Raw genomic sequence first — 27,271 nt, 5'->3', positions numbered from 1 at the left:
TTTTAAAGCCCAGGATAAGACGGGGGGGTTCTCTTACTTTGCTATGTAGAACACGAACTCTAAACATCAGAGGTAGTTTTAAACACCGAGAGAGTGGCAAAAGCGTTTAGCTGGTCCTGCCTGCCAAGTCATCATTCAACAGTATGATATCATAACCCTGGAATGGAACATAGCTTAAAGCTGCCATTTTTCTTTTCTTCTTTCTCCTGCCGTTATCATTGAAGAGGAGCATTAGACACATCTGCTTCATAGCCCCAACTCCCCCACTGCCTGCAAGAATGAATGCCTTTAGGGAACAGACTATTAAAGAGAAGAAGGAAAAAAAAAAGAAAAGAAGAAGAAAGATGAAGTTGAAGTTGCAAGAGGTTATTTGAAATCCAAGCACACTGTTGAATCCGTAGATTGAAAAAGTAAAAGCAGGTGAGAAATGTGCTTAAATTTCATCTCTGGCAGTTGTGAGTAGCACACACTCTGAGACACTCAACTGAAGCAGCTTTTCCACCGCCACAAGATGAAGCTCCTAAGTAGTCCTCATTGTCCTGTTAACTGCACCTCATTGTTTGCTCTGAATAGGATAGTTTTCCACATCTTTTTGAAACAGAAGACAGATGACCTTCAGCTCTCTTACACCAGTACACAATTGGATGAAATCCATTACAATCAACAGATTTATTCTGGTGTAAAGTTGGGCAGAAAAGATAGCTTGTCCTCTCAGCTGAGTTTACCCGCATCATTCTCATATATCTGCCTTTAACTCACAAAATTAAAGACAAAATTAAAGAAGTCCAGAGAACAGCAATCAGATTGCTCCAGGGAAAGAAGGGTCTGACGACACACGTTTTGCACATAACTTATCATTTCCATCCTGAGGTTAGAGCTAATTCTCCTTACCACGGGGACTAGTTGTGGAACAAAGCTATCTGAGATGCTTGCTGAATAGTTTTTGGCAGAAGAGTCCAAGAATTCATTGACAGATGAAGACTGAGCAATTACTCCGCTGGGTGACAATCTTTGATCTTGTAAGAACCGCATTCTTGAACCTGGTATGGGAAAGACACTTATCAGCAAAAATATTCTGAACAGCACTCTGCTTACAAGAAGCAGAAATCCTAAAGGAAACTAGACATTTTCAACAGTAATCAGCTGGATTTTGGCACCATTCTGGATTTGCAAAAGATAACTGTGAAAATTATAATCGATATAAACTATTCAGTTCCAAAACACTTTTTAAATCTTCAAAGCACTTTACAGAAGTAAGACATTTTTCTCCCCAAATACTTAGGTAAGTGAAAGCTATGAAAGATCTGAACCCCACCCCTTAAAACCTACATTAGTAGACTAGGAAGAGCTGCTTAACTTTGTGTGTAAATGAATTTGTTATGGAGGCCCTGACATGACCCACTATTATGACCTCTAAGCTAAATAGAGCCTATCTATTTAGAAGTTTTGACCTCCTCAGAGCTCCTGGAATCTGATGGGGAGTTAGAGTGGGGTGCCTGTTCTTCTGTTACATATCTGAATTTCTATGAACACAAATCCAAATATTTGCACCTTTGCTGTTTGCAAGTAATCAAACATACACCTAAGCCAGAAAGCTAAAGACACTACTAACTCAGTTTTTCCAGAAACATTTCTTCAAGTTAGAAAAATCTCTAAAATCTCTATACAAGGGGATTGGGATTTAGCCTGTCTATAAAATTACATCTAAATATTAACTCAAGTTACATAAAAATTTTTATAAATATTGGTATGTGGCAGTTTTTGCAGAAATCCAGTCATAAGAAAGGTTTCATTTTACTGTGTGCCATATCAAAGCACTTCTCATGAAGAGTTTAGAACCTAGAAGTCACATAATACATGCAAAGGGAGTGGATGAGAAGCCAACAGACACCCAGTCTATGTGCACATTCATATTCTAGATGTGGTTATTTTTATAACTATATGCATTTATAAAAGGTTTCAACAGTCATCAAATGACTCTCAGCCTAGCCATTACATACTGCTGGTTCGTAGCTGCCAGAAGATCAGATAAAACAGAGGAGAGGAGATTGCTGAGCTCTGTTTCAGGCACCGCAAATTACTCACTTTGACACTGAGTAAGTAGCAAAGCCTAACCTTCAGAGGTGCAGAACATAGCACAGCCCCAACTTTTGTGGGCTTTCGGTGTCCAGCATCGCAAATAATCACTCTTTAACATAAGTGTCCCCTTCCTCATTTGTAGGATACAAATAGTAACACACACATCACAGGCCTGCTGCGAGATGAAATAGTAATGTAAATGTAAAGTACCCAAATCCTTGGATGAAAGCTGCTAACACAACTACAAAGCATTATCCGCTCTGAAACGTATTATATTTCTGCTCTAAAAAGTTCCTAAAAAGAACAGCTTATCTCTTTTCTCCCAGTATCTTTACTCTATACACGAGCAAAGGATCTTGCACAGCAGTTCATTAAAAAAAAGAATTAACAACCTATCATGATCTCACACAACCAATCTTCCCCTTGCTACTATCTTACTAAAAGTGTCCATATTAAAGACAACCTTGAGGCAAAAAATAAATTATTTCACGCAGTTCATAAGAGGAGATGATCTCTAGAAATAGGATAGTTAAATTTATTTAAACACCTATAAATGAAGCTCTAAATGAATTTAATGGTGCATTGTAAATTTAAAAGTTGTTTTATAGACAACAGAATTACCCAAACCAATACTATTAATGAAGTTTCTATAACTAGTGACAAACCACTCGCTGAAAGAACTCAGAATTGCTGAGAAATACGAAGAGAGTCCTTTAAAGAAATTCCAGATACATACATACATATCTTCAAAAATACTGTGATTATATACAAATCTGTTGTCTTTAACCTCCCTCTTTTTCTGCTTTCCTGATAATTTAGTTAGGGTTTGGTGGTTGTCTTCGCTTCTCAGGACAAAATGTCTCCAGTGGTTTTAAGATAAATAAGTAACAAGATTATAGAAAATAAGGCAAGGAAGTCTTCTTTTCCAAAATCCGTTCATCTCTATTTCAAACAAACGCGCAAGCTCTCAAATGAAAATAAAATCTACATAGATTAAGATTAAATAAGAATCTTCAGAAAGGTCCCCATTGCTGCAGCACTGAGATGCCACAATATGTGTAGAAGCTTTTTCTTCTCCATTGGGAAATCAGCATTTATTAATTCTTTCAGGATACAAAATTACTTGAAATGATGAAGTGATGAATTTTACACTATCCTTCATTAACACTTTGAGACATTTTTGCCCTCCCTTCAGCTACTTTATTTGCAGCCTTCTGAGCCATGCAGAAGGTCACGAATATTGGCTCTTTGCTACTTAGGAAACTAATTACCCTCCTGTTGCAATGGATCTAACCAAGACAGCCATAAACCATGGAGCCTCTTGGAGAGAGTTCATATAAATGAGTTTCTTGTTAGTCTGTGTTGTGCAACGTCTTACTACTGTAATATCTGTTTCTTATTTCTTTTACCCAGTATCCTAGAGATCATGTTCTGCTTTCATCCCAGCTGGTAACCTGCCCTGTTTGGAATAAATATCACGGTTACAGCTGAATTCTCACAAGTACTTTGAACTAATCTAAGCTAAGCTGCCTCTGACAAGGGTAGTTTACTTTCTTCCTCCATAAGCAACCATGCATCTCTTCTCCCTCACTCTTCCTTCCTTGAGCTAATTATATAGCTATATGATGCGTCTGATCAGGGAATGGATCTGTCTGAAAATATTTTTTTTCTTTTCTTTTTCTTTCTTTTTTTTCTTCTGGGTTACTTCAGTTGGAATCATTCCTTGATCCAGAGTACACATGGCTGCACAGCCAGAGGAATCCGAGCAAAGGGGAGGCTAGGAATGCACAGGCAGGAGAGGTAGTTAGGGCGTGACAACTTCTTGCAGGAGCATGGACTCGGATTAGCCTAAAGTGATCATAAGGCTCCAGCCTTAGACACTGAAGTGCTAAAAACCTTCCAACACCTTCCCAGAACTCCTCCAAAGGACAGGCAGTTTACATTTAGAAAGCAGCTCAACTTGCTGCACCCCAAAGAATGACATGCTATGCTCGACATGGCGGGTGAACCTAAGCCAGCAAGTGTCCTGGTACAGCTGTAGCCAAGCAGTTAACAATCACAGGGGGCCAAGAGGCATTTGGAGTCAATTCACAAGTTGCCTTCACCCCTCTTACTATGCTGATTTCCACATACTTCTTCATGCCTTTGGCTATCCTGAGGGAGACAGAAAAGTAAGCTTTCAATGCCGTGCCCTGATCTTCTTGCTCAGCAGTCTGATAGGCACAAACCTTTCAGCCAGGGACTCTCACCTGGACTGTGATTCATCCCTAATGAGTGGGAGATCCTCGGGCCAAGAGTGTCCTCAGAAGAGCCATGCAACACTTTTCTGCACATTATCGCCTTGGGGCACACAGCAATGTAAAGCCCCTGGGAAGAGCTGCATTAAAGATTCAGATCCCAGGGAAGAAACAGCCCAGGAGACCCATTACAGGGAAGCAGACCCATTACAGGGAAGCACACAGCGTTTTCAGAGACAAGCAGACTTACAGGTTGCATCACTCACAGATTTTAAGCCTTGTAACAAATAAGTAGGAACACCGTACTGATAAAGGCAGTAGCGTGTGCTCAGACACAGTACCTGCTACTGTTTTGCTATTCAAGTCCTGAATGCTATCAAAAACTGCAGGTGGCTCCAGACCCAGGTACTCCTTTATGAGGAAACTCAGCTCTGTGAATGCCTCATCCAATTCATCTGCAGGGAGGGATATGCGTTCCACGGTGTAGAGAAAGGATATATAATAAAAGAACAAGCTTTCATCAGTACAGAGTTATAGAATCACAGAAGCTTGAGACAGAAATACATTCCTAACTAATCCAGCTCATCTCTTTGGGAGTACAATCTTTGTCTTCAAAAATAGCGGATTCAAGAAAATAATCTGAAATTCAGCTCAGTTCTAAGTTTCTGCCTTCATCCTAAACATTCCCCCTTCTACAGTTTAATTTACTGTATTTTATTTGTTTAATATTGTATATTAAAATTGTAAGCTCCATATGCCCTTGACAATAACTAGAAATACTGTATTTCATACCACTATGAAATATATTCCACCACCACAGGTGGTGAACCACAAAACCACTTCCACAAAAGGGCACATAAAGAATGAACTAGAAAATGATTCTTCTCCACCTCTCCACCATCTTTCATCCTCGATTTCAAAAATAAAAAATAAAAAAAAAAATCAAGAAGCAAACATTTATTTTAATGAAATCTTGACCACTCACACATTCCTTATTTTAGGCTGCACAACTGAGCAAATTACTGAGCAGTAGAGTCCTACAAAGAGCATCTTTGCAGAAGCCTCTCCATTACAGAGAGGTTCCCAGGCTGTGCATCAGCTATCAGTTCCACAAAGGAAAAAAGCCCATTCTGCCTGGAGACAACTAGGTCTGTTAGACAACAAAAACCTCTGAACTCTGCTCCGAAACCAACAATTAGGGCAGATCAGCTTAACATTCTCATAAGAGACAATACTTAACAAGTGTGCTGATGAGTTCAACATTTGGTTCACTTTCTAGATGGACTTCAGACACAACTCAGGCACAGCAGAGTAATTCAGTCCTGACAGATCGCCAGAGCTTTTGGTTTCCAGGGCAAGAATTAACAGAGCAAATCAATTAGGGTGTTGTTTAAACTGTTAAATGTTGAGTATCAAGCCATTTGTCATCCTTAGTTTACCAGTGTCTTTGCATAGGAGTTTCAGTCTATCTTTTGCTGTGACATGAGAATTCAGATTTGTAGTATGAAAGAGTATTAACTCACCTGTGTTAATTACTGCATCAAAGTATCCTGGAAAATCCTGATTTACTTTGATGTACATGTCCACTCGGGAGACTGCCTCTTCAATCTCTGGCCTGCTGAATAATCCCTTTCTCCGCAGATGTCCCTCATATTTTTCTTTGTTCATTGGTATTAACAGGATATATCTGGGCTCAAAGTAGGTATTTTTCAGACTACGCACACCCTTTAAAATTAAACAGAAAACAGTCCATTTTTTGTTCCTGAAAGTGAGGGCCTATTGAACATGTAGGTGTGTTCAGGACAACTCTGTATTTATCACAAATCACTGCAAAAGCAGTACTGGAAACCTGAATACAAGTCTACACTTCTCAAGATCTGGCATCAAGCTTACAAGGGAGCCAAGTTCAAGGTGAAGGACCCTGAAGTCTACATGTGGAAAGCGCTGTATAAAAATAGGATAACCTAATTCTAAGTACACTTTCTAAGAAATCCTCTTATTCAAATTCCATAGTGATTTAAAGCAGGATACTTCACATATCCACCAGTTAACTGCTTTTCCTTCTTTGCCATCTCTTTTACTGCATCATAACCTGTGTTTATCAATGAGTCGCACTCCTGTACTATTACAGCCCTTTATTGACTGACACCCAGTATAACTTACCTACATCACTGCTTCAGCCCTTAGCTTTTCAATATGAACAAACCGAGAATTTTCTTCTCAGCTAGCATATTTTTGAGTGGAAGTGAGCAACTTCACTGAAATACAGACGTATTTTATTTTCCTGGAGCAGCTTGCAATGTTACCCCCTCCCAACACTGGTGTAACCACAGCTCCCCAGCAGTTCATCTGCTACATTGCAGTCAGCCACCTTAACTCGAACCATTTTTATCAGCAGGAAGCTATCCTGAATGGGATTTGCAGTGCAGCAGATTAAGTGATGTAGGTAATGGCACTGATAGCTCTCCTTTGCCCCAACTCATATGTCGATCAATCTGCTACGTATGTAACAGAATAGCATCAAATATAATACAGGGAGAATTTCAAAAGACATGGCAGACTTCACCTTTTTAGGGCCAAAGTCGACAGAGAGGACAGAAGAGTGATAAAGGATAAATCATCATTTTGGGTGTTTAATGACCATTTCGAAAAAAAACCACCAGGCCAGTGACCATTGTGGCGATGAACAGTTTATCCAAAGTTAAGTGGTAGCACGCACATTATTACACTGTAGTGAACAGCTTACTCCAATTTTGCTGCGAGGCATGATATGCCTTCTTCACTACAGGACCTGAGTGGGTAGGGACACAGAGTAACCAAAGTGTCAAAACACAGCACCATTCATTACTTAATCAGAACTGATAGTCACATCCATAAAATTGGGGTTCTCCAGAACAATTTTAAAATATAGTCAGATACAAGCAAAAGCATGCAAAAGGCATTAATTGGCTGCACACTTACTGGCTTTTTTTCCTGTTTGCAGAATGCTAATTAGGGAACACTGATCTGAACCATTCTAAAATCTCAGGGTGCAATTCTGGGGAAAACCCTATTCGTTTTGATGAAAACCAAAAGGGAGAATTTGGGGCATTGAAAGCTTGGTATCTGGCTACATGACCGTCTACTTTCAGCTAGGCCTGTAAGCGTTCAGAGATCGGACAACTAGCAGAAGGCAGCCCCAATATGTTCCACCCTAATAACACCTTCTTCATCTCAAGTTGCACCATGAATGACTTCTTTCTCTGATCTAGAAATAAGGTAACAAATGGTGTGTATGTCCCAGAACTAGATAGGAACAGGAAGGCAGCACCTAAACGGTTTAGTATGAGTGGGGCGGAGAAGAAAGGAAGAGATACAGAGGGCTTCTAGTATGCACAATACATTTTTTATACAGAGACAATAGGGTGAGTGGCTGTCTCGTATTAAATAATGGGAGAATAAAGAAAGTGACCTTAAAATGAAGAGCAGGAGAATGCAGGAGTTGATGCAGTTTGAAATCAAAGCGATATTTGGGGGCAGGGGGAGCAAAATGTGAGTTTTCTCTATTTGCATACGAGGTCAAGATCAAAGGACTACTTGAGGTGAAGACTCCCATCTAGTAAACATAGCCAAAGCATCTCAGTTTCTATAGGTGGCATGTGGCTATAGAAAAGATGAGACCAGCATTACATGCTACATCCTTTGATCCCGCAGGCTAAATGACTGGATAACCAGTGACAAGTGCATCAGAGAGTGGTCTTTGGCAGGAGGCGAGCTGTAACGTGAATTTCTGGAAGCATAATGAGACACGTTAGCCACTCCGCCACTACATCCCTGGTTTGAACATGCAGCTCCTTCAACTACTGTGTAAGTATTGACAGCTACACAAGCAAAGGGAAAGCACTGCAACTGTCCTACACGCTTACTCCAATACATACTGTGTGTCAGAATCATAGCAGCTTCACTAAAAACAAGCGTAGACTCAGCAAGATTTGACTGTTGAAATTTGTATCAGTCTCCTTTACCAGTGAAAGATATACTCTAGATTAAAAGGAATGAACAGCCCTAAAATTTTTGTCCCAGCCCACGGACCACAATTAAAATTTCTTTTAATAGTGCTAAATCACATTTGTTATGAGCTTAGTAGAAAATAATGGGCTTGGATAACTTCTATTCAGCTACATAATTCACCGTTATTGTTTCTCATCTGCTAGCAGAATGCACAGCCATACAAGACTCTGCATAATTGCTACGTGCTCTTGAAACTTCTGCAACATAGGAGTTTCTTAGATGTCTGTCCATGACAGTAGCTTCAGTAATACCCAGTTAAAGTTACGGTCACTACCCATGTGGCTGAGTTCATCTCCTTATGAACAAACACGAAGTTCCAGTAAGTTCTTTCTCCTAAATTGTTTGATAACACATCTACTTTGTGAAGAATTCAGAGCTTTAAAAGGCACCCCACTCCATCATATTTCATCTTCTCCTATTTGTATTCCCTTGTAAATATAGGATCTGTCTGACAAGACAACAAACATGCTCGATACCTACCGCAATCAGTGGAGACTGAGGATGATTCACAGCTCTGACAAGACAGAGGAAAAAGAGGAAATGGAACTGCACAGAGATTAAGTTATTGAATTGCTGTTTAATATCAGTCAAGTAACAGGCACTCAAGAGCAGGATTCCACCACTAAATTGCTCACCGTTTGGGCAAGAAGCTACTAATTTTTTTTTAGCACTGACATGCTGCTATTCAGTTATTTGTACATTTATATGCAAGCCAATACACAGGTGCACATTTATCTGGGGCAAACGGAACTAGAGCTCCTTAGGAACACTAAGGCTCCTAACTGATAAGTAGTTTTTTGATCATCATTTTCACAACAATAATCAACCTAAAATTAATTAAATTGATTATCAATTTTTGCTTCTATTTCCTTAGTCATTCCCCCTAACTACACACGCACAACTTAGGGTCCTAAGGCAGCACTACAGTCTCCCACATTCCCTTTTTATCTCTGTTAATTCCCCCCTGCCCCATCTAGGAGTGTAGCAGGATCTGTGAATTTGTAGTAATCCCACAGAGGTAATGCTGAGCCCAATGAACACAGTGAAACCAAGCAACAATTAGCATCACATTCGGGGCATTCTGTAGAGTCTCCCTCATTTTGGAAAGTCATAACGATGAAGCTTATTTTGAAAGAGTTTGGAAGGAAGCGTGCCTTTCCTTTTTGTCACCTCAACCCTTAGCTAGTAAATCTTGATACCTCTAAGATAATGAGAATTATTTAATTAGAAAATTAGCTAAAAGGTTAAATCTCGTTCTTTTGGGATTCCAGTGAAGGAGTTTTGACACTTCGTTTGTGACCTAGTTTCCTAGGCAAGACTTCTGAGATTTTGCCGTCTGTGCATTTACACCTGACAAATCTCAGACAGGACAAAGTAATCCCTCGCAGAGACTGCAACTTCTAACAGTTCTGCCCAAATCATTGCCTCAGGGCTCCATGCATCCTCCATTGCTCCATCAGCAAATAAGCAGCCTGGCATCTTTTTAGGGGTGCCTAGTAGGTGTGCAGTTCTAGAATAGCCCACATAAGGCTGAGGATGAGTGGAAAGCACACGGATAAAAAAGTGAGGATGCCATAATGGAAAATATTGGTAATGTGGTGAGGACATGAGACTACTGAAGATCAAGAAAAGGCTAGGAGATTGTAAGAAGCCAATGATAGGATCTGACTAAATGTGGGTATCTATATGTAAGCAGCACCCAACGCTTCCCTTATAGACAAAGGAGAGCTACTTGACACAGGCAGTGGAGTTTATGGTGCAGTTCATCTGACCAAACAACTGTATCTCCAGTGACTGTAATGCAGTGCACACAACTAGTTCAAATGTAAACATCTACATTGCAGTGCCATTTGATATCTGCTAGGGCATCCAAGACATCCACATCTGGCAGATATGATGCAAGACCTAAGGGAGACCCACACCCTTCTGGATCAGCAGCTGTAGGCCAGGCAGAACACTGTAGGACATCTCTTACGTTCCTAAATGCCTGTATCTAGGCAGGTGAAACAAGACCTTAACCAGACTACATGAACTCCTCCTCTCCCTGGGATAGTTCTCAAAGAATGACTCATTCAAAAATGGTTAAGCAATAAGTAATCCTTACCTCCATTTCTAAGTGAACACAGGTTGCAAGACCCTCTCTGGCAATTGATTCAATAGTGTCTCTTCCAAGTCCGTAGTAATAGTCACTGTATTTAAAGGTTGCAATAAATTTCCCCTGAAATTCAAAACAGTGAGAATCATGACAAAGGAAACGCTTTAATGAAAAGAGCTTTCCTGAAGGAACATAATCACTCTGGACTTCCTTGCTTTCTGTTCCTACAAAGTTTCTCCATGCCTAAATCATCAACGATAACAAGGCCAATGGGAGCACAAAATTTTCAGAGAAGAGCACGTAACCAGGCCTGCAGGGTGCAGGCTTGTACACTCTTCATGGATAATAAAACACCAGCGCCTTGAAAACAAGCTGCTGACAGGTTACAACTTTTATTGGTTATTTATTCACACTGTAAAGAAACCGAGATCTAAAGCAACAGGCATCCTTCTTTTGACTTTACATCAAACCATATGGTCATGCCTTACAAAATAGAAGATATCAAAGATAAGAGAGGACAGCAACACACCTGCAAGGAGAATGTATAATTGGCCAAGAAATTTCTACATTAAAACTTGACAGCTCAAACTTTGGTGCCCAGTAGTATGTCTAGAGAGAATTTAGCAGATAATATTGTTTTAAAATTAAACTATTTGATTATTGAGTTATCATTAAGAACCAGATCAGTTGCTTAAGACTCTGTTGGCTCCTCTGTTTACGCATGGACAAATAAACGAACTCTACTGTAGCTTTTCAAGACAAATTTTTATTCCGGGCAGCAAAGGCATCAGAAACAGTAGCCAGAAGCACACTGTCTTTGGAGAAAAACAGACGGTCTTTAGGGTGAATTTGCTAAACTTTGAAAGACTGCATTCCCTGCAGGGCTGCTAGAAGACTGGCAGGGGGAGAAGAAAGGGATGGCAGCTATTTCAAGGATTTTTCTTCCCTGCACTCATGCTTGGTATTTGCATATGCAAATAAGTTCATTTTTGTATTATAATACTGTTTAAAGATTCCTGCTGACCATTGTGCCCACTTACTGTGCATATACATATAAACACACACGCTCAAGAAAAGACAGCATATGTATTCAAGAATTTGTGGTTATTGTGTATGCACTTAAGCCATATAACTATGAGCGAATGAGCATGCAAACACAGACATAAACTTTAAAAAAAGAAAGAAATCACACCTGGACAGAGAAGTTGAGTTCACTCTGACTGTGGGAAATAGGCCTACTAGGATACTAGTCCAGTACTTACCATGTTCACCATGTTGTCAAATGCTTCTTGAGAAACGAAATAGTAATCAAGTCTGTTTTCTTCTCCAAAGTAAGCTGCCCTGGTGGTGTGACAGGGACTGGAAGATATATGGTATAATAAAGAAATAACCTGTTTTCAATCACAGAAGAAGCTATGGAACAGGAGGGGGGAAGGGGAGAATCCTATAAATCATTTTATTTTTAAGGAGAAAAGAAATATGAGAACTATAAAGAGGTGCAAATCATACCACTAATGCTGCATATTTGAAAGATTAACCCATAAATACAAAAAAAAAGTTTAAATGTAACATTACGTTTTGGCTATAAATCCCTCCCCAACCCAGGATAGCCTGAACTGAAGCTGTCACAGCACCCTGTAATAGAGAAATGATGAAACCATTTTTTTTCCAGTTTTGTCAGCTTATGGATGATACAAAGAAGAATCCTAAATATGGAAAAGGAAGCTGGGAGTTAGGCTGAACTGTGAGTTTAAGAGATACAAAACAACAATTGTTAAATGGAGCCCTAATAGTAAGGGTAGAAACTACCCTGAAATTAGGGAGGTAAGTGGGATACAATGCAGGAAAAGTAATTGCCTGCCACCACATAAGGGCAATAGGATAAACCCCAGATACATGAGCTTTCCACTAGGACAAAATACCAAAAAACACAAACAAACAAAAAATCCCCCTACCACTAAGTCAAGGCATGTAGCAACTTTTTGCATTATAGTACTCAGGGTATATGTTCTATCTTATGAAATGATATTTTGCCAATTGCTTCTGGTTTGATTTTGGTTTTAGTTTTTAAATGGTAGGGCCACAGGAACAAAAACGTCATGCAGAGCTTTGCCATTGATTCACACCGACAACATTTTATCTCTTTGACTTCTGTTAGATAGTCCTGGAAAACATGGCAAAAAATACACCACCTAGTAGGTTCACCCATGTTGGTACATTACTAGTTTTCAATACTTCTTAAAAAGACAAATAAGAACCAGAATGGGAGATGTGCTTTGGTGATTAAAGCTGCAAATAGGAGATTACAGAACAAAAAGAAGCCTCTTCATACCAAGTCAGTACTGTCTGGAGCACGGGCCTAAGAGTCAACTTCCACGCTTTCATTGCTAGCCTAGGACTTGTCTAGAGCATTGGTCATTCAACGTAATTTATGACAAATCTGATATTGATGGACCTGATTCTTGTCTACAGTTAGTCTCCTCTACACTGCAGCTGTTACCGAAAAAGAGATTCACTGTAGACTATGGAACGCTTTCTAAGCCAAAAGCAATGAAAAAAAATTTTTTTTTGCTTGATCATGATGCTGCACTGAAAAGACTTATTTAATGCTTTCCCCTGTTCCCTAGGCATTCTGATGGACTTCTAACGATATAGCTGATTCCCTTGTTTTTCTTGTTTTCTGAGACTTTCCAAAGAAAACCTTCCAGTGATGAAGCATAGACATTTTTCTATTGTTTTATTTAAGGTAGCTGAGTTATTAACGACTTAAGAAGTTTAAAGAAGTTTAGTTTATAATACAGAGGTCGATAGATCTTAACTATATTAGACAGTGCCACTTTATTTATTTATTTTTTTAAGTCAGTGAGCTGTGGCAAATGAGAACACTGTGCTATACACATGGACTCTATAAAATTTCACTTCAAAGGCCTGATTTTCTTTAAGATATTATAAATGCATCCAGCTTTAAAGGTCATTCCTGAGCACTAACCAGATGGTTTGAGGGTCCAATTTCACTTTATTTTTGAAACACTTTTAAACATTACAACCCCTTTTAATTGCAAGGCCATGTTTACATTCAAACTGCTACGGTATCTTGCATGAAATACATTTTTAATGAGTGGAATGTTTGAAATTTAAAAGTGTAAGCCATAAAATTGCTTAAATCTCCACTGAATAATTAAAATACAACTTTGCTTTATGGTTGCAATTTTCTGCTCTGTTAAGATTCTGTTTCTCTCCTTTTTTCCCCCTCCTCATGCATAAAACTTTTAGGAAATAAAACACACAGTATAAAAACAATGCTCTTAAAAAAAACCATACAGCACTCGGAAAATTCCAAGTGGTTTTCAATTAGTTTGTAATTCCAGCCTAGTCTTTCAAAACATAGTACTTCCTTTAAAGAAAGGCATAGATAATTTTTCCAGTCACGTAACCTTCACAGATCTTTTGTTAAAACGTCCTTTCGACCTGCTAGTTTGATGATTTAATCTAGCAAGTAGCTATAATGCAAGTACAGAGCACACAGAAATATAAACAGGCTTCTTCACTGCAGAGTATTAAGTTAGAGAAGACGGCTACTACCAAACTCACACCGACAGGCAGACCAAGGTCCCGTGGTGCTAGAAGGCCAAGGAATCGTCCTCACGTATACGTACACCCATGGTCCCTTTCTTGCCACTTACCACTTCAATACCTACGGAGACATGAAGCCGGGGATCCAGGCCTTACTGTGGCAAGTGCTATACAAGTGAAACTATGGCCAAAATAACATTAAGAAAATGAACAAATAATTGTAGGATTAAAAAAAAAAAAAAGAAAAAAATAAAGGAGGAGAAACAATATAACAGGAATACAGGATTACAGACCAGTGCCTATTAAAGTTAGATACTATGAAGAATGGAATGGGTGGACAAGTAGAACAGCTTGTATCACCTGATTTTAGGCAACAGGTAGCGGTGGTCTAACTTAGAAAGCCAGACTTCCAAACTACTAAGCCATGAAAATAGGTAGGTGCCTCAGGGAAGTGATTCACAAAGGCTGAATCTCTCTTGGAAAGCGCTAATCTCTCCCCACTACACCAATACCCAGGGAGCCTAAGGCAGAAAGGATCCTAAGTTAGGCCTTTCAGAAAGGGAGAATTAGTCCTCCCAGTAGGTGCTGAAGTCTGGAAGGTGCCATCTCCTTTGATAATACTACTCACAGGATAATAAACTGGTCCAGCAATTGCACTTGCTTCCTTTCCTAGCTTCGGGATGCAAACTGCACATGCATGCTAATGTGTTTATATGCAGGTACGTTACAAAAATTAAGAAAAAAGTATACATATCTAAACAGATGTTTAGGTTGAGGGTAATGTGTGAGCATAGATAGGACAGATCAATAAAAGAAGCACTAAATGATGCGTGTGTTTGCTGTTCACCTTTGAAAAGAACATGATAATTTAAATGGCTTTTCTTTCAAAGAAGATATTTGATGACTTCAGGCAGTCTAGCTCTGGGAAGAGATAAAGTGCATAGCAATGAACATTTGCTGGTCACCTTTAACTTCTTAAAAAAAAAAAAAAAAGTAGCAATTTTAGCCATGATCACTTTGTGTTCTTTTAAACTTATGGAGCAAACTTACCCATATCTGAAGAAATTGTTGTACTGTCTGCAGATCTTATGTGTAAGCTCTCTCTTACCGCAAGCTAGAGGGCCAGCTAATACCAGCATAGGGTAGGGAGCATCAAGACTAGGTAAAGTGCTACAAGAAAGGAAAACAAGGAGCCATTACATTAGCTACAAATGAAGCCTTCAGCAGCTTTGTATAAAGTCTCTGCAGAGGCTTTATCATCATTTGACCTAATCTTATACGTCTATCACACTATTCACGTTGTTCACAGCACATACCCAAGTCAGGAGAAGAGTGTGCTCAGTTTGATATGCTCTAAACATAAAAATAGCATAAAACACTGTGTTAAAGACCCCAGGGTCTCTTCTGCCAAAGGGATAGTGTTATGTGTAGTATAGTCTTCTCCCATTTATATTCTTTTCTAAAGCTCCCTCTGCAGTTACAGCGCTGCTGGGATTTGTTTAGGAGTTTTCCAATTCTATTGCAGAGAGGATAATGTCTTAATGATCAGGATAATGAGTGCAGCATGAACCTGGACCCAGTCCTACAAACCTTTATGCGCTCCTGCATGCAGTCTTTCCGACTTCCATGGCTTTGCCAGAACAAGGTAGCAATTTCTAAAGCACTCTTCAATTCAGTACAATGAAAGACACTAATAATATCTTAAACTCCACTGAACACAAATAACGCTGCAATAAAAGAATGCAAAGTGCTGCAAATATACAAAGGCTTCACTTAGGCTCCATTTTTTCCCTGCTGAGCAGATGGTTAGATCCCCAAATTTCCACTACACCTGTAAATACTGGAGTAAATGGCATTTCTGCACTTTAGAAAGTCAAGTAATTTATTTAGGCATCTAAAAATGGAATGTAACTTTGGACTCTCATTTTTAAATCTCAGCTAGAGTTTAAGATTATGTCATTTGATAATGTGTCAGAAATAGCTGAAATAATTTCACAAATGTTTTTAAACCAATAAATAGTTTTATCTCAATTTAAATTTTAAAGTGGAAAAAACCATCATGTGTGCATTAATCTTCAATTTATTGTGATTGAAAACAGGTGAATACAAATTCCAGAAAACAGGGTTTATAAGAGAAGTAAAAGAAATAAGTCACTAACTCCATATGAAGTAACGATAACTATCCTACTCAAGCATGAAGGAAAAATAGTTCAAAGTAATGGCTTCACTCCTACTTCAGGTTCAGGTCAGCAAAACAGCTCTATTTTCTACTTGATTATCTGTATATAATGCAACTTGATGCTTTAGAAGCACTAAGATAATAATGTAATTTAGCCTCCTAATTCTCCTGTGCAGTAGAGAAGTACTGTCCTCACTCAAGAAATAAGAAACAGAAATACCAAATAAATTAGGTGAGTGGCTCAAGGCTATACATACGTGCTGTTACTAAACCGTGAAATGAACCCAGATCTTGGCCCAGTGTTCCATCCATTAGACTATTTTAAAACAGACAGTAGCAGAACCCTTGGGAGATTTAAGGCTTTTTACTTACTGGGCTGGTTGGTGACATTTGCAAAACATTAGAGAATCTTAGCACAATATATTAAAAATACTGGAGAGGGTAAAAATAATTTTTTACAGTCCTTACCCATAAATCTGTTAGGCTGTTACCTGCTGTTCAGTTTAAGAAATACCCTCCTCCCCTCCTGGTTATTTGAACTATTTGTACTGTCTTTCCATTTTCTGTCATTTGTAGTTAGAAAAAGACCAGTTTAATATAACATGACCCCAAGAGGTACCGCTGACAGTTGTGGATACTACAGCAAGTGCACAGTTATAAATGAACTATTTTAAAGACAGGAATTCCATGAAACATGTTTAACGACTGGCGATTCAAAATTATCAAGACATAGAAGAAAGGGTCTCATTACTACTCAAGGCCATGCCCTTTGTGAATAACGATGTTAAGGCCAGCCTGAGAAGACAGAACCCTTATCTTCAGCATAGTTTTAATATATTTCTTCTAACTGCACAGAACCTGCGATATGCCTGCAAATTGCAGAATTCCCTCTACACTCTTTTCTTTTACAGAGAAATGTCATATCCAGGAATGATAAAATATATCATTGCTTGATACGATTATACTTGGAATCCTAATTTCTTTAAATAATTTCCCATTGCTAAAACAGAGGAACATGTCCTCAAATTCCTTGGATTTATTATTTCATTGGAAGAACACGGAGAACATTCCTAATAATATCATCTTTCATTACATGACCACTTACTGTTTCTCAAAAGATAAACCAAAAGTTTTGCTTTTCCTACACCTTGTAAGCAGTATTTTGTAAAATATAGCGTCCTTGGTTCATTTAATGTGCAACTTTCTACTTTCTTTGCCTTTGGCAAGTGCAATAATACACTGCTGCGCAAGATTAATAGATTTCAAGGCCAGAAGGGACTACTGTGATCATTTGGTTGGACCCTCTTTATCACACCAGGCACAGGATTTCCCTGAGTTAGTTCTCGTATCAAGTGTGATACCTGGGGTTCAGCTAGAGCATATTGTAATTAAAAAACGCGCCAGTAGTGGAGAATTCTTGGTACCCTCGGTAAATTGTTCCACCGGTTAATTACCTTCATTGTTAAAAATAATTATGCCCTATTTTTTCTCTGAATGAATTTCTCTTCAGTTGCAAGATACCAAATCTCATCGTGTATTTGCCCAATAGACTGAAGAGCCCTCTGTTATTAAATTTCTGTTCTCCACTAAGCAGTTATAACTATGATCAAGTCACATTTTTAAATGTCACATGCATTTATAGTAGGGAAAAAATATACATAATATTGTTCAGTGGTGTGTTACCATGTAATTAAAGATAGAATCACAAGGCATAGAGAGAGGGAATGGCATGAGAAACTTAATGCTGATGTCTTCTGACTGCAGAGGATGCAACAGTATAACTTCTTGCTTTGCTTTCAGGTTTAATTTTTAATAGAGATACTACTAAAACAGAATTAATTATAATCTCATCTAAAAAGATAAATGCAAATGAACTATAGCAATCTGGTTCCAATAAGCATTTTATAGTGTAGAAGACCGCAACACGTTATCATTAGGAAGATTTCATTAATGACTGTGTCGTGTGCTTTTCCAGCCGAGCATGGGCAAACATTCACAGCATTATTAACACTTTTGGCCAGTACCACAAATGCTGGTCCACGTGTTTACCTGTTTGTATACAAAACCTCTGACAGAAGGCAGAATTATTTCTTTCCAGCAATAACGATTCCCATACACAATTCAATAAACAAATATTTAAATTGGGCCTATGGCTGTATTGGAAGAAGTCCATACCTTTAGGTAAAACAACTGCAAACAGTAAATAACTGTTTGGATTTTCCTTTTGCTCTTTTCATTTTTTTAATCAGCTGTTGAAAATTCTCAGAACTATCAGCACCAATGAGATGGTTCCTATTTTTTGTGGTCAAGCCCAGAAACAACACAAGACTCATAATAATTATATTCTAAAAATGTAAAATTCTGAGTTACCAAATCATGGACCTTAAATCAGGTTACTCAGTTATGAATTAAGATATCCAAAATGGTGCTAAAACAGGATCTGGGGCATAAAAGTTGATCTCAATACCCATTCTAGATGATAATAATAATAAACCATGCATATTTCATAGCATCTTCCATGAGAGTACGTCAAGTACCTTCCAAACATTCATCAAGCTAGTATGATAACATATCTGCAGGGCATGATACGGCAACGTATGGCTATTTCCATTTTATAGATGAGAAATGAGACAGGGAGAAGTCACCTGGCATTACAAAGGCGATGCTGGAAAAAGAACACTGATTTGCCTCTCCCTTCTGTGCCTTGAACGATAGTCAACATCATCTCCTCCCAAAGGCAGAAGTAGCTGGACTTTGTCAAGTACAAACTTGAAAATTTGGCTTTGTGAATACAAAATGTGCCCCAAAGCTGCAAAATAAAGCCATTTTGCTCACAATGGGATGCCAACAGTGTGAAGAGAAGGAGTAAATAGAATAGAAAGAAGAAATATTTTACAGCTCTCTTCTCCCTCTAGAGATTTTTAAAGTGCCTTTGGGTATTGACAGAAATTCTGCATCTTCCATTTATGGTGCAAATGGCCATCTGTTTCAACAGATTGTTTAAAAGAAATGGAGCTGTGGGCAATCTGTCTCGGAGTTTAGAGGTGAACAACTAACTTCATTTCATAATCAATTCAACCAAACAAGATTTGCCTAATTTTCAGACTGCTAACAGCATACTACAGAATGTCTACTCTTCATTAGATTAATTTAAGGGTGGGAGAGGGACATAAAAATGTCCCTCTAAATATGACAACATATTCTGCTTTACTTGAGTGCCACCCTCAGGAGCAGATGTGAAGTGAAGGTAAGCGTACCTGTCAAAGATCCTCTGGGGCTGCAGCATGCTATACATAATATGAGTCATATGATCTTTAGCAGCAACAACTTCTGGAGGAGGATCATATTTATTCACAGCAGCAACCTGTTTCCAGAGTGCAGGGGCAAAAGAGAGGAGAAGAACAGTGATGTAATTGTTCCCAGCTTCAATATGCTGCTCGGATCACTATGAATAATGATGGATTCATATTTATGAGGGTCAGTTTTTGTATCTGGCTTGCCTATAAGCACTTCTCTACATAAATCGTTTCAGGAGATTTAAGCAGTTTGATAGCTGGATGGAAGGCAGCCAGAAGTAGCTCACCATCTTTAATATATTCAACCTCTTATTGGAAGGAAAACAGGATGGCACATAAGATACAAAGTAATTTTCCTTAGGTTTTAATTATTCATTAATTTGCCTCCTCTCAGCGCTGGTGGAAGATGCCAAATTAAAATCCTTAGGGACCGATGGCATGCATTTATTCCTCAGAAGAGGAAAGGAATGGGCATGAAAAAAGTAAGCAACCTGCAAATTTCTCCTGAAAATGCATTTCTGTCTTTCCTGGGAAGAAGAGCACTGCAAGGACACCCTCCATCTATTCTGTGGAAAGTTCTATGGAGAGTACTGACCTGTAATGGGCTGTATTCTTTATTAGTAGTACTACCCATTCAGAAATAGGCTAAGAACTACTGACTCACTTCATGTAAACCATCAAATATCAGCTAGCCGACACTAGTGGAAAATACTGCTGACGACAGTCATGTCCACATTAGCAAGCAGTATGGTGCAATAGGAGTAGATCTTTAAAGCAAATTGTTTAGTACTCAGGACACAATGTCCACTCTATTTGTGTTTTGGGGGAAGGAAGCTTATTTCTCTCTAGCTGTAGTCCAGTCCTATGGTCTGAATTAGTGACCAGGAGCGCATTAGGCGTATCCTGAAGCACATCATTTGGTTTAGTTTAGTCCAGAAGAAGCTGCAAGACTATTCTGCAACAGGAATCAAGCATGGCAAGTTGGGACAACTTGGAGATTCACTTCAAAACTACACTTCTCATCTAAACTAGAACAAAAATGTATATCCATTTTGTGTATTAGGGAGGGAGAACAGCTGCTGCCTCCAAATTCAGTTCGACAAGAGAATTTATGAGGCTGGAGTAGATGTCCTAAAATAACCCAGGAAGAAGATTTTCTGAAATAACTTTAACCATCCAAAAGTAAAGTGGTAGTCTGGACTAGTCATCTTGGCTCTCTTTTATAGTTCATGGAGAAAGAGAGATTTCTTGAATATATTACAATTTTTACTGGAAGGAAAACAGACTGCCACATAAGACGGAGTAAGATCAACATCTCAGATAGATGGGGTAAACCACACTCTGGCATCATCCCCTGTCTGCGTTCACAATAGCTAGAGTTTGGCCTTAAAGAAGAATCCTAATACTCTTGCAGGTAAAGTTAGGTGTGATGAATTTCATTTAAATCATTTCATAAGGATATTTCCCTAGAAATCCAACCCCAATTGGCAACTGTTAATCACAACAGTTCTAGCATGGCTTGGGCCCAAATACTAATTACAGCAACCAAATTATGGTAAGAGTAGCACAAGAGGAGAAGGTTTCTATTACAATAGAAAGTTACTGTAACCAGTCCCAGCAGTCATTTTTTGGGAAAAGATTTTACAGTGAAAGCTGTATAGAATAGAATCGGAAACAAGCATCATTATTACATGCAGAGTCTACTTTGCGGTACACAACATTAAAAAAAAAAACCACACCACCACCACCAGTATTTTAGAAGTAGTACAGTGGTTACCACTTCATAGTATTTCATGAATACAGCTAATGGATCTAAACTAGTAACTAAGGCCTACTAAGGCTGCCAAGAAATATTTCTTCATTGAACTCTTCATTGAATTCATCATCCCGTCTAAAACATGGGAGATTTGTCACACCCACGTGACAACAAACCTTTATTTGCATATACAGCTTCAGGAAAGTTGCTTGTATTTACATTCATTATTTAGCAAAAATTCAGAATGATATAATGTTTACATACCTTATCTTCCACTGAAATCTTCTTGCAATCCAGTGTTGTTAGTTGGAGCAACATGAAAATCACCAAGAGCCAATAATCTGTTTGCTCCTGAAGGATAAAGTTTCCACTTTGACTGAAAGTATTTAACTTCATCAATCTAATATTCAATTTCAGTTGGCTGAAATTAAATTGGCCTTAACACTGCAACATAAAAAGCTTTTTACCCTGAAGAATGTCAATACACTGAACAAACTGACCACTTCCCTGCCACCAGAATTTAGTTGCTTCTGCAACAAAAACTAATACTTGTTCAGAAGTTCGCAATGACATTGTCCAAAAGGTTTAGACAGGAATATAAAAAACCACTACCATTCCTTCCTGAACACCAAGTGAGACTGTTGGAGAACTTTAAGTAATTATCTATACTGGGACTAAGTAATAAACTGTGATTAACACTTCTAAACTTAGAGGTACTGTAGGAACTTTAAAAGAGAATTTGCATTGTGAATTCATCATTATATAAGCTTTTAAGTCTGAGACAATAAAAAAGAATAATTAAAAATCAAATAAAAAGCTGACACTGACAATTCATGAAGCTCATTACTTCTAAGAAAAGTCAGGTCCTGTTAAACCAATGAAATTCAGGCAGTTGCCTTAAAATGATTTTTGCTTATATATTTTTTATCAGTTATTAAAACAGTAGTTGAAAGAAATAGGCATATGTAATCTTTATACAGGATTGAACTCTGCTTGGCAGAAGGTCATCTAAACAGAAAAAGGCTTTCACGTTATGGAGGGTCAGGAACAGAGAGCCTGTTTCAGGTACTTTTTCATGATAATTTCAGTGTTTGCCACAATAGTCCATTCTCAAGAAAGCCCATATAAAAACTGGCAATTTACCTTGAAACAGGAAAGAGTTAAACCTTTAACATTTTTCTCCCCTCTGACATTGGAAATTACTGTAAAGTTCAAATATAATTGAAAAAATTGCAGAAGTCAGGGTAGAATTATCTTTGATCACTGGGCATCATTCAGGACAACTTATAAATACACAGTCAAAGTCAGTATTTCTGATATTTATAAACATGTTGCCATTGATAAAAAAGATATTAAATTCATTAATTGAGCAATATTATGGGAGCCTTAAATTAGAACTGAGTAAATCCTAAAGAAAAAAAAGAAGATTCAGATTCCAGAGACAGGTTATTTTCAAAGGTAGCTGTTCAAGAAGTACTAAATTCAGCTACTACTGAGTTACTTAGAGCTTTTCCCATGAACAATCAAGTACAGACCTTCAAAGCAAACGAAAGGGAGATCTTATCCCAAGCACTATATTATTAAATCATGGCATAGTGTGAATACAAAGTATAAATGGATTCACAAATGGAATTAAACAGATTCATGGATCTATCATATAGATATTAAATATGACGATTCCGATGCAGCTTTGGTTCAGGAATTTTCCAGACAAAGTTTGGTAACCATGGTAAGGGAACCATCACCCATTATTGTCTCGTTTCTTGTTCTCTTTCCCTGAGACAACCTGTTACACTCAGAGACAGAAAATTAGGCTAAACAGAATGCTGGTCTGACCCAAAATTGCAGTTTTAGGTTCTTATTTTTGGTTTCCTCTTTCCTTCCTTCTTACCTGTACAGGATTTTTTAACAGATTTAAAACTCTGAGGAGAGGCAGATCTTCAATATGTTCAAGCTCACCCAGCTCAGCAATCTAATTAGTGACAGAAACAGAACATAAATCAGCAGCAACAGAATCCATGATAACTATGGGAGAGAAAAAGCTTTTTAATCCCTAGTCTTAAAATCTGGACATAAAAAAAATTCATTATACTCACAAAATGGGTATACATGTTAACTGCATTCAATAAGGTACTTCTAGTCACAAAAGGCAGGCAACTTGGATGGTAGCTGGAGAAGCAATGTAGTACAGACGGCAATTTTAAGTCACCTGCGTTTTTCCAGTTCTTTCAAATGTCAAGCCCTAACACATTCAGCTTTTATGTGACAGATATGCCCAAGTAAAGCAATTCTGCAGTTACATCTGTGCTTCGGTTGACTAGCAAAAAGAAAAAGTACTCCCAAGAAAAGAGTTTCTTTTCACTGGAGCTCAAGTTCATCCTACCTAATTTGCGGCACTAAACTGAAGAACATCAGCATAGTTGTTCTTGGCTCCCTTTATGTCCAGAGGCTGATGCACCCCACCTAAGGCCTGATCTAGCCAGAGAGGAAACCCTAGCTGGCTGTGCTCCCAGGCACATCAGAGAAGCATTAAAAGTTATGTGGGATTAACCCAAGTTTGCATGCTCAAAGCAAAGTCACACTGGAGACCCTCACGATAGACTCCGTGTGAACAGCTGTAAGACTATCAATTAAAGCAAAATGTGCCAAATGGAATTCACCTTGCCTTATTTTAGCTATCTGTAAGTTAGCCCAAGTCATGCACTTAACCTGCCTTTCTAATCAGTGGAGAGAGGCAGTTCCAGAGGTCATCTGATCTATGCTAGGCTGGGATGAACTGCCTCGTAGATGTACCTGTTTTCCTTCCATTGATAAAGACTGAGGCTAGAAGACTTCAATCCTTAACTTTTAGGCAGATTAAGTAAGGCATCTAAATATATAAACCTCAACCATACTCTATCTGATATTCATTCTGAGGTAACAGAAAGCTGAACAGTTTTGACTAGCTTAAGTGTCATTTGGATGGATTTGCTAAATAAGTCATAGAATGCCAACAGTCAGTATTTGGAAATCACTGAACTTATGTATGAGAGAGATATTTTGCAGATGAATCTATCATGTCCATTCTTGAAAAAAAAAACAAAAAAAACAAAAAAACCCAAGCATTTAAGATTGTTGTGGGTGGCAGTGAGCTGAAAGTAATTCAGATCATTCTGTGATGGTTAGAAAATTTTCTTTCCTATGCAAAATGCTCCACCAAAGCTCAACAAACCTTCTATATCAAATCCTGAACTAACACTTAGCTTCTCTCTTTATACGAGAGTAAAAAACCACGCATCTTTTGAATTCAGACATTTTAACTTATCACAGACTTCATGTTTGCCTTACTCATGTTGTTTTAGTGCTGGAATTTTATTTTGGATGTTTGTGGTGGGTCGCAATGCACATGTGGAAGTCCAGATAACAGGCACCTTGTCCCACATGATGATTTAGTAGCATCATTAAAAAGAAAAATAAGTAACATACTGGTCCAACTGGCAGCATGTGGGGTGGTTCCAGACTTAGGGACAATTCCACCTTGTGCATCCCCTGTCCTTCCATGGAGACAAGGAAAAAGCGACTGTTCTGTCCTGTGTCTGTTCCCAACCAACTCTTCAGACCTGCAGAACACCACATCCATCCAGCCCTCCAAAGACACCAACCAACTGACATCTTACTCCCACCACTGCTGTGGGCAGAACCACCTAACTTTAAAATAGTAACAAGGCACCGAGTGGCTTAATGCAGCTTTGCCAAGCAGATGAAAATTTGAGGTTTAACAAGTGTTACTAATACACTCTTTAAGTTATTCTGCAGACGAAAATAGTCAAAAAGTAGTGACTCATTAAACAGTTTCAATAACATCATTAAAAGAGACAAATTTTGATGAGGCAAAATTAATAGCTTTTGCGTGCTATAAAGAACAGTAGAAACTACATGAGGCAATGGAAATGGCATTATTAATGCTAATGACAACCATACTATTAGTTTCCTGTCTAGTGCAATTTTAAACATTGATGTACCTTTAAATGTCAGCCTCAACACAGAGTGGGAAAAAGTATTCAGTGTATTGTATTAACTCTTATAAATGTATCTTGAAAGGAGGAAAATGACAGAAAATGTTCAATTCTTGGCTTATATTGTTATCTCTTATTTTCTTAGATTTCTCATATGCAGATCTGCCTTTGATGTCAAAATGATTCACGAATCGAGGATCTTTTCTTCAGTTAAAGACTCTGGAAGCTCAGTATCTAAAGGATTAGGTACATATGGCTTGGGTTTCAAAATTCAAGTACAGATGAGTTGGATTGTGTCATTGTAGTTCCAGTAAATACACTGCTGCATAACAAAAGTCACTTTATAATAGAGTACATTCAGTTCTGCATGACAGGAAGTTTCCGACAGAGAACTAAGAAGAATCTGTGGTCATGAAATTGGGCTGAGAGATATTAGCAAACTCTCCTGAGGCCTGGCAGTAAAAAAGCTGTGATATAAGTAAAGACCCTCAAGGATAATCAAGCTGAAAAATCTGCATACTCATCCCCATCGCATCTGCTCGAGGGAGCACTGTTAGTTCTTTACCTATGTAAGCCCTAAACGCTCCAGAAGTGATACCTACATAAAGATAAACCCGTCTAAGATATTAAATGAGACCTGAGGAGTACAGTATCAATCAATATGTGAAACAGTACTAGAGTGAAACACCAAAGGAAAAATGTCATCTTTTCTAATACTCTTTTCTTGAGAGCTGTAGGATTTTTTGATTAAACCTTCAGGGGGCTGATTCGGGGAAAAAAAGGATGCATTCTTAGGAAAACACTGAGATTAATATTAAGTATGTTACCTGATTATCCTCCAGGTTGATCACCTCTAGTAGATCATGTCCCTCCAAGCCTTCTAAACTAGTTATTTTATTGCTAGATAGGTCCAGATTCTGTAGAGTTTTCAAGCTTTCCAAACCAGTTATCTTCTCAATGTGGTTAGAACTCTAAGAACAAATCAGAGCATAAAAAAATCTTGATAAAGTTTTACAGGTGGGAAACAACATTTCTGTGGAAGAACAACATCCTTGTCTCTAAATTTTGAGTTCACTTTATAATTAAGAATCCCATTACAAATAGGCCTTTTATGCTTTAGCCCCGTCTTCATCTTGAGATGACAGACTACAGCTTCCCATACTGTTCAGGGAAAAAAGAATGAACTATCTTCTGATTAACTTGTCTTCCACTCACCTCAAGTGACTGCACAAAGTGGTAGTGAGAGAACAATAATAAAAAGAGCTCTAGTTTGCTTTCAGAGCTGATACTAGCTAGAGGCTATTCTTACCTCTGTCAAATTCAAAATTTAGAAAATACATATGCACATAAAAATATAGAATATATATACATACATACATATAAATTCACTCTGTAATCATAAAGTTATATTTACACTTATGATTATGCAATAAATTATGAAAATATGAAGGTAGAACAATATAGCAGTCTTCTTGGGTCTGCAGGCAGTCTATAAAAATATCTCTAGACTCTATCAGTTCATGTCAATGCATACTCAATGAAGGCAGACTTTATATCCTCTCAGTTACAGCATGCACAGAAATGTTCCAAAAAAACCTCCTTTAAGTTCATTTAGACTCTAATGCAAGAAACGACTCCAGGTTTTGAAAACTCGTAAACAACTATCATTGTTTTACATTCTTTCCAAACAAGGTACAAGAGAGAAGACCTGAATTTCTAACTGGACAGCAGATGGCTTCATTTCTCGGAGCCTCACAAATCATATACTCATTCCTGCTATGAACTCCAAATAGGTACAACACGCTAGATTCTGCACTAATCTTTGTCCCAGTGACAACACATACCCAGATGGCCTCTCAACATGATTCTCTCCGCATAACCTTGCAAGTCATATTTTTCCATCAGCATCACCTTGTGCTGAAAGCTTAGAAGCCTCATATTCTATTAATAAATATTTAGGAACTATTGAAATAAATAAAGCAGCTGACTCTAATGTTAATCCAGTTGTCTG

General features: G+C 38.2%; 1 protein-coding gene across 1 annotated transcript in view; it reads right to left on the bottom strand.

Annotated features, from left to right (window-relative positions):
* LRGUK (leucine rich repeats and guanylate kinase domain containing) overlaps window positions 1-27,271 on the bottom strand; it is a 54,970-nt gene that overhangs the window by 17,665 nt on the left and 10,034 nt on the right. Inside the window, exons 7-16 of the mRNA XM_067289987.1 lie at window positions 26,088-26,231; window positions 23,157-23,237; window positions 21,530-21,616; window positions 19,471-19,577; window positions 15,085-15,204; window positions 11,724-11,820; window positions 10,471-10,584; window positions 5,840-6,041; window positions 4,658-4,771; window positions 892-1,040 (exon numbers count right to left, since the gene is read on the bottom strand). Coding sequence (XP_067146088.1) covers window positions 892-1,040; window positions 4,658-4,771; window positions 5,840-6,041; window positions 10,471-10,584; window positions 11,724-11,820; window positions 15,085-15,204; window positions 19,471-19,577; window positions 21,530-21,616; window positions 23,157-23,237; window positions 26,088-26,231 — 1,215 coding nt within the window. The remainder of the gene's footprint in view (window positions 1-891; window positions 1,041-4,657; window positions 4,772-5,839; window positions 6,042-10,470; window positions 10,585-11,723; window positions 11,821-15,084; window positions 15,205-19,470; window positions 19,578-21,529; window positions 21,617-23,156; window positions 23,238-26,087; window positions 26,232-27,271) is intronic.

The sequence above is a fragment of the Apteryx mantelli genome, chromosome 1 (genome assembly GCF_036417845.1).
Source record: "Apteryx mantelli isolate bAptMan1 chromosome 1, bAptMan1.hap1, whole genome shotgun sequence".
Classification (NCBI taxonomy): Eukaryota; Metazoa; Chordata; class Aves; order Apterygiformes; family Apterygidae; genus Apteryx; species Apteryx mantelli.
The sequence above is the reverse complement of the archived record's forward strand: the minus strand, read 5'-3'. Positions and strand labels throughout refer to the sequence as shown.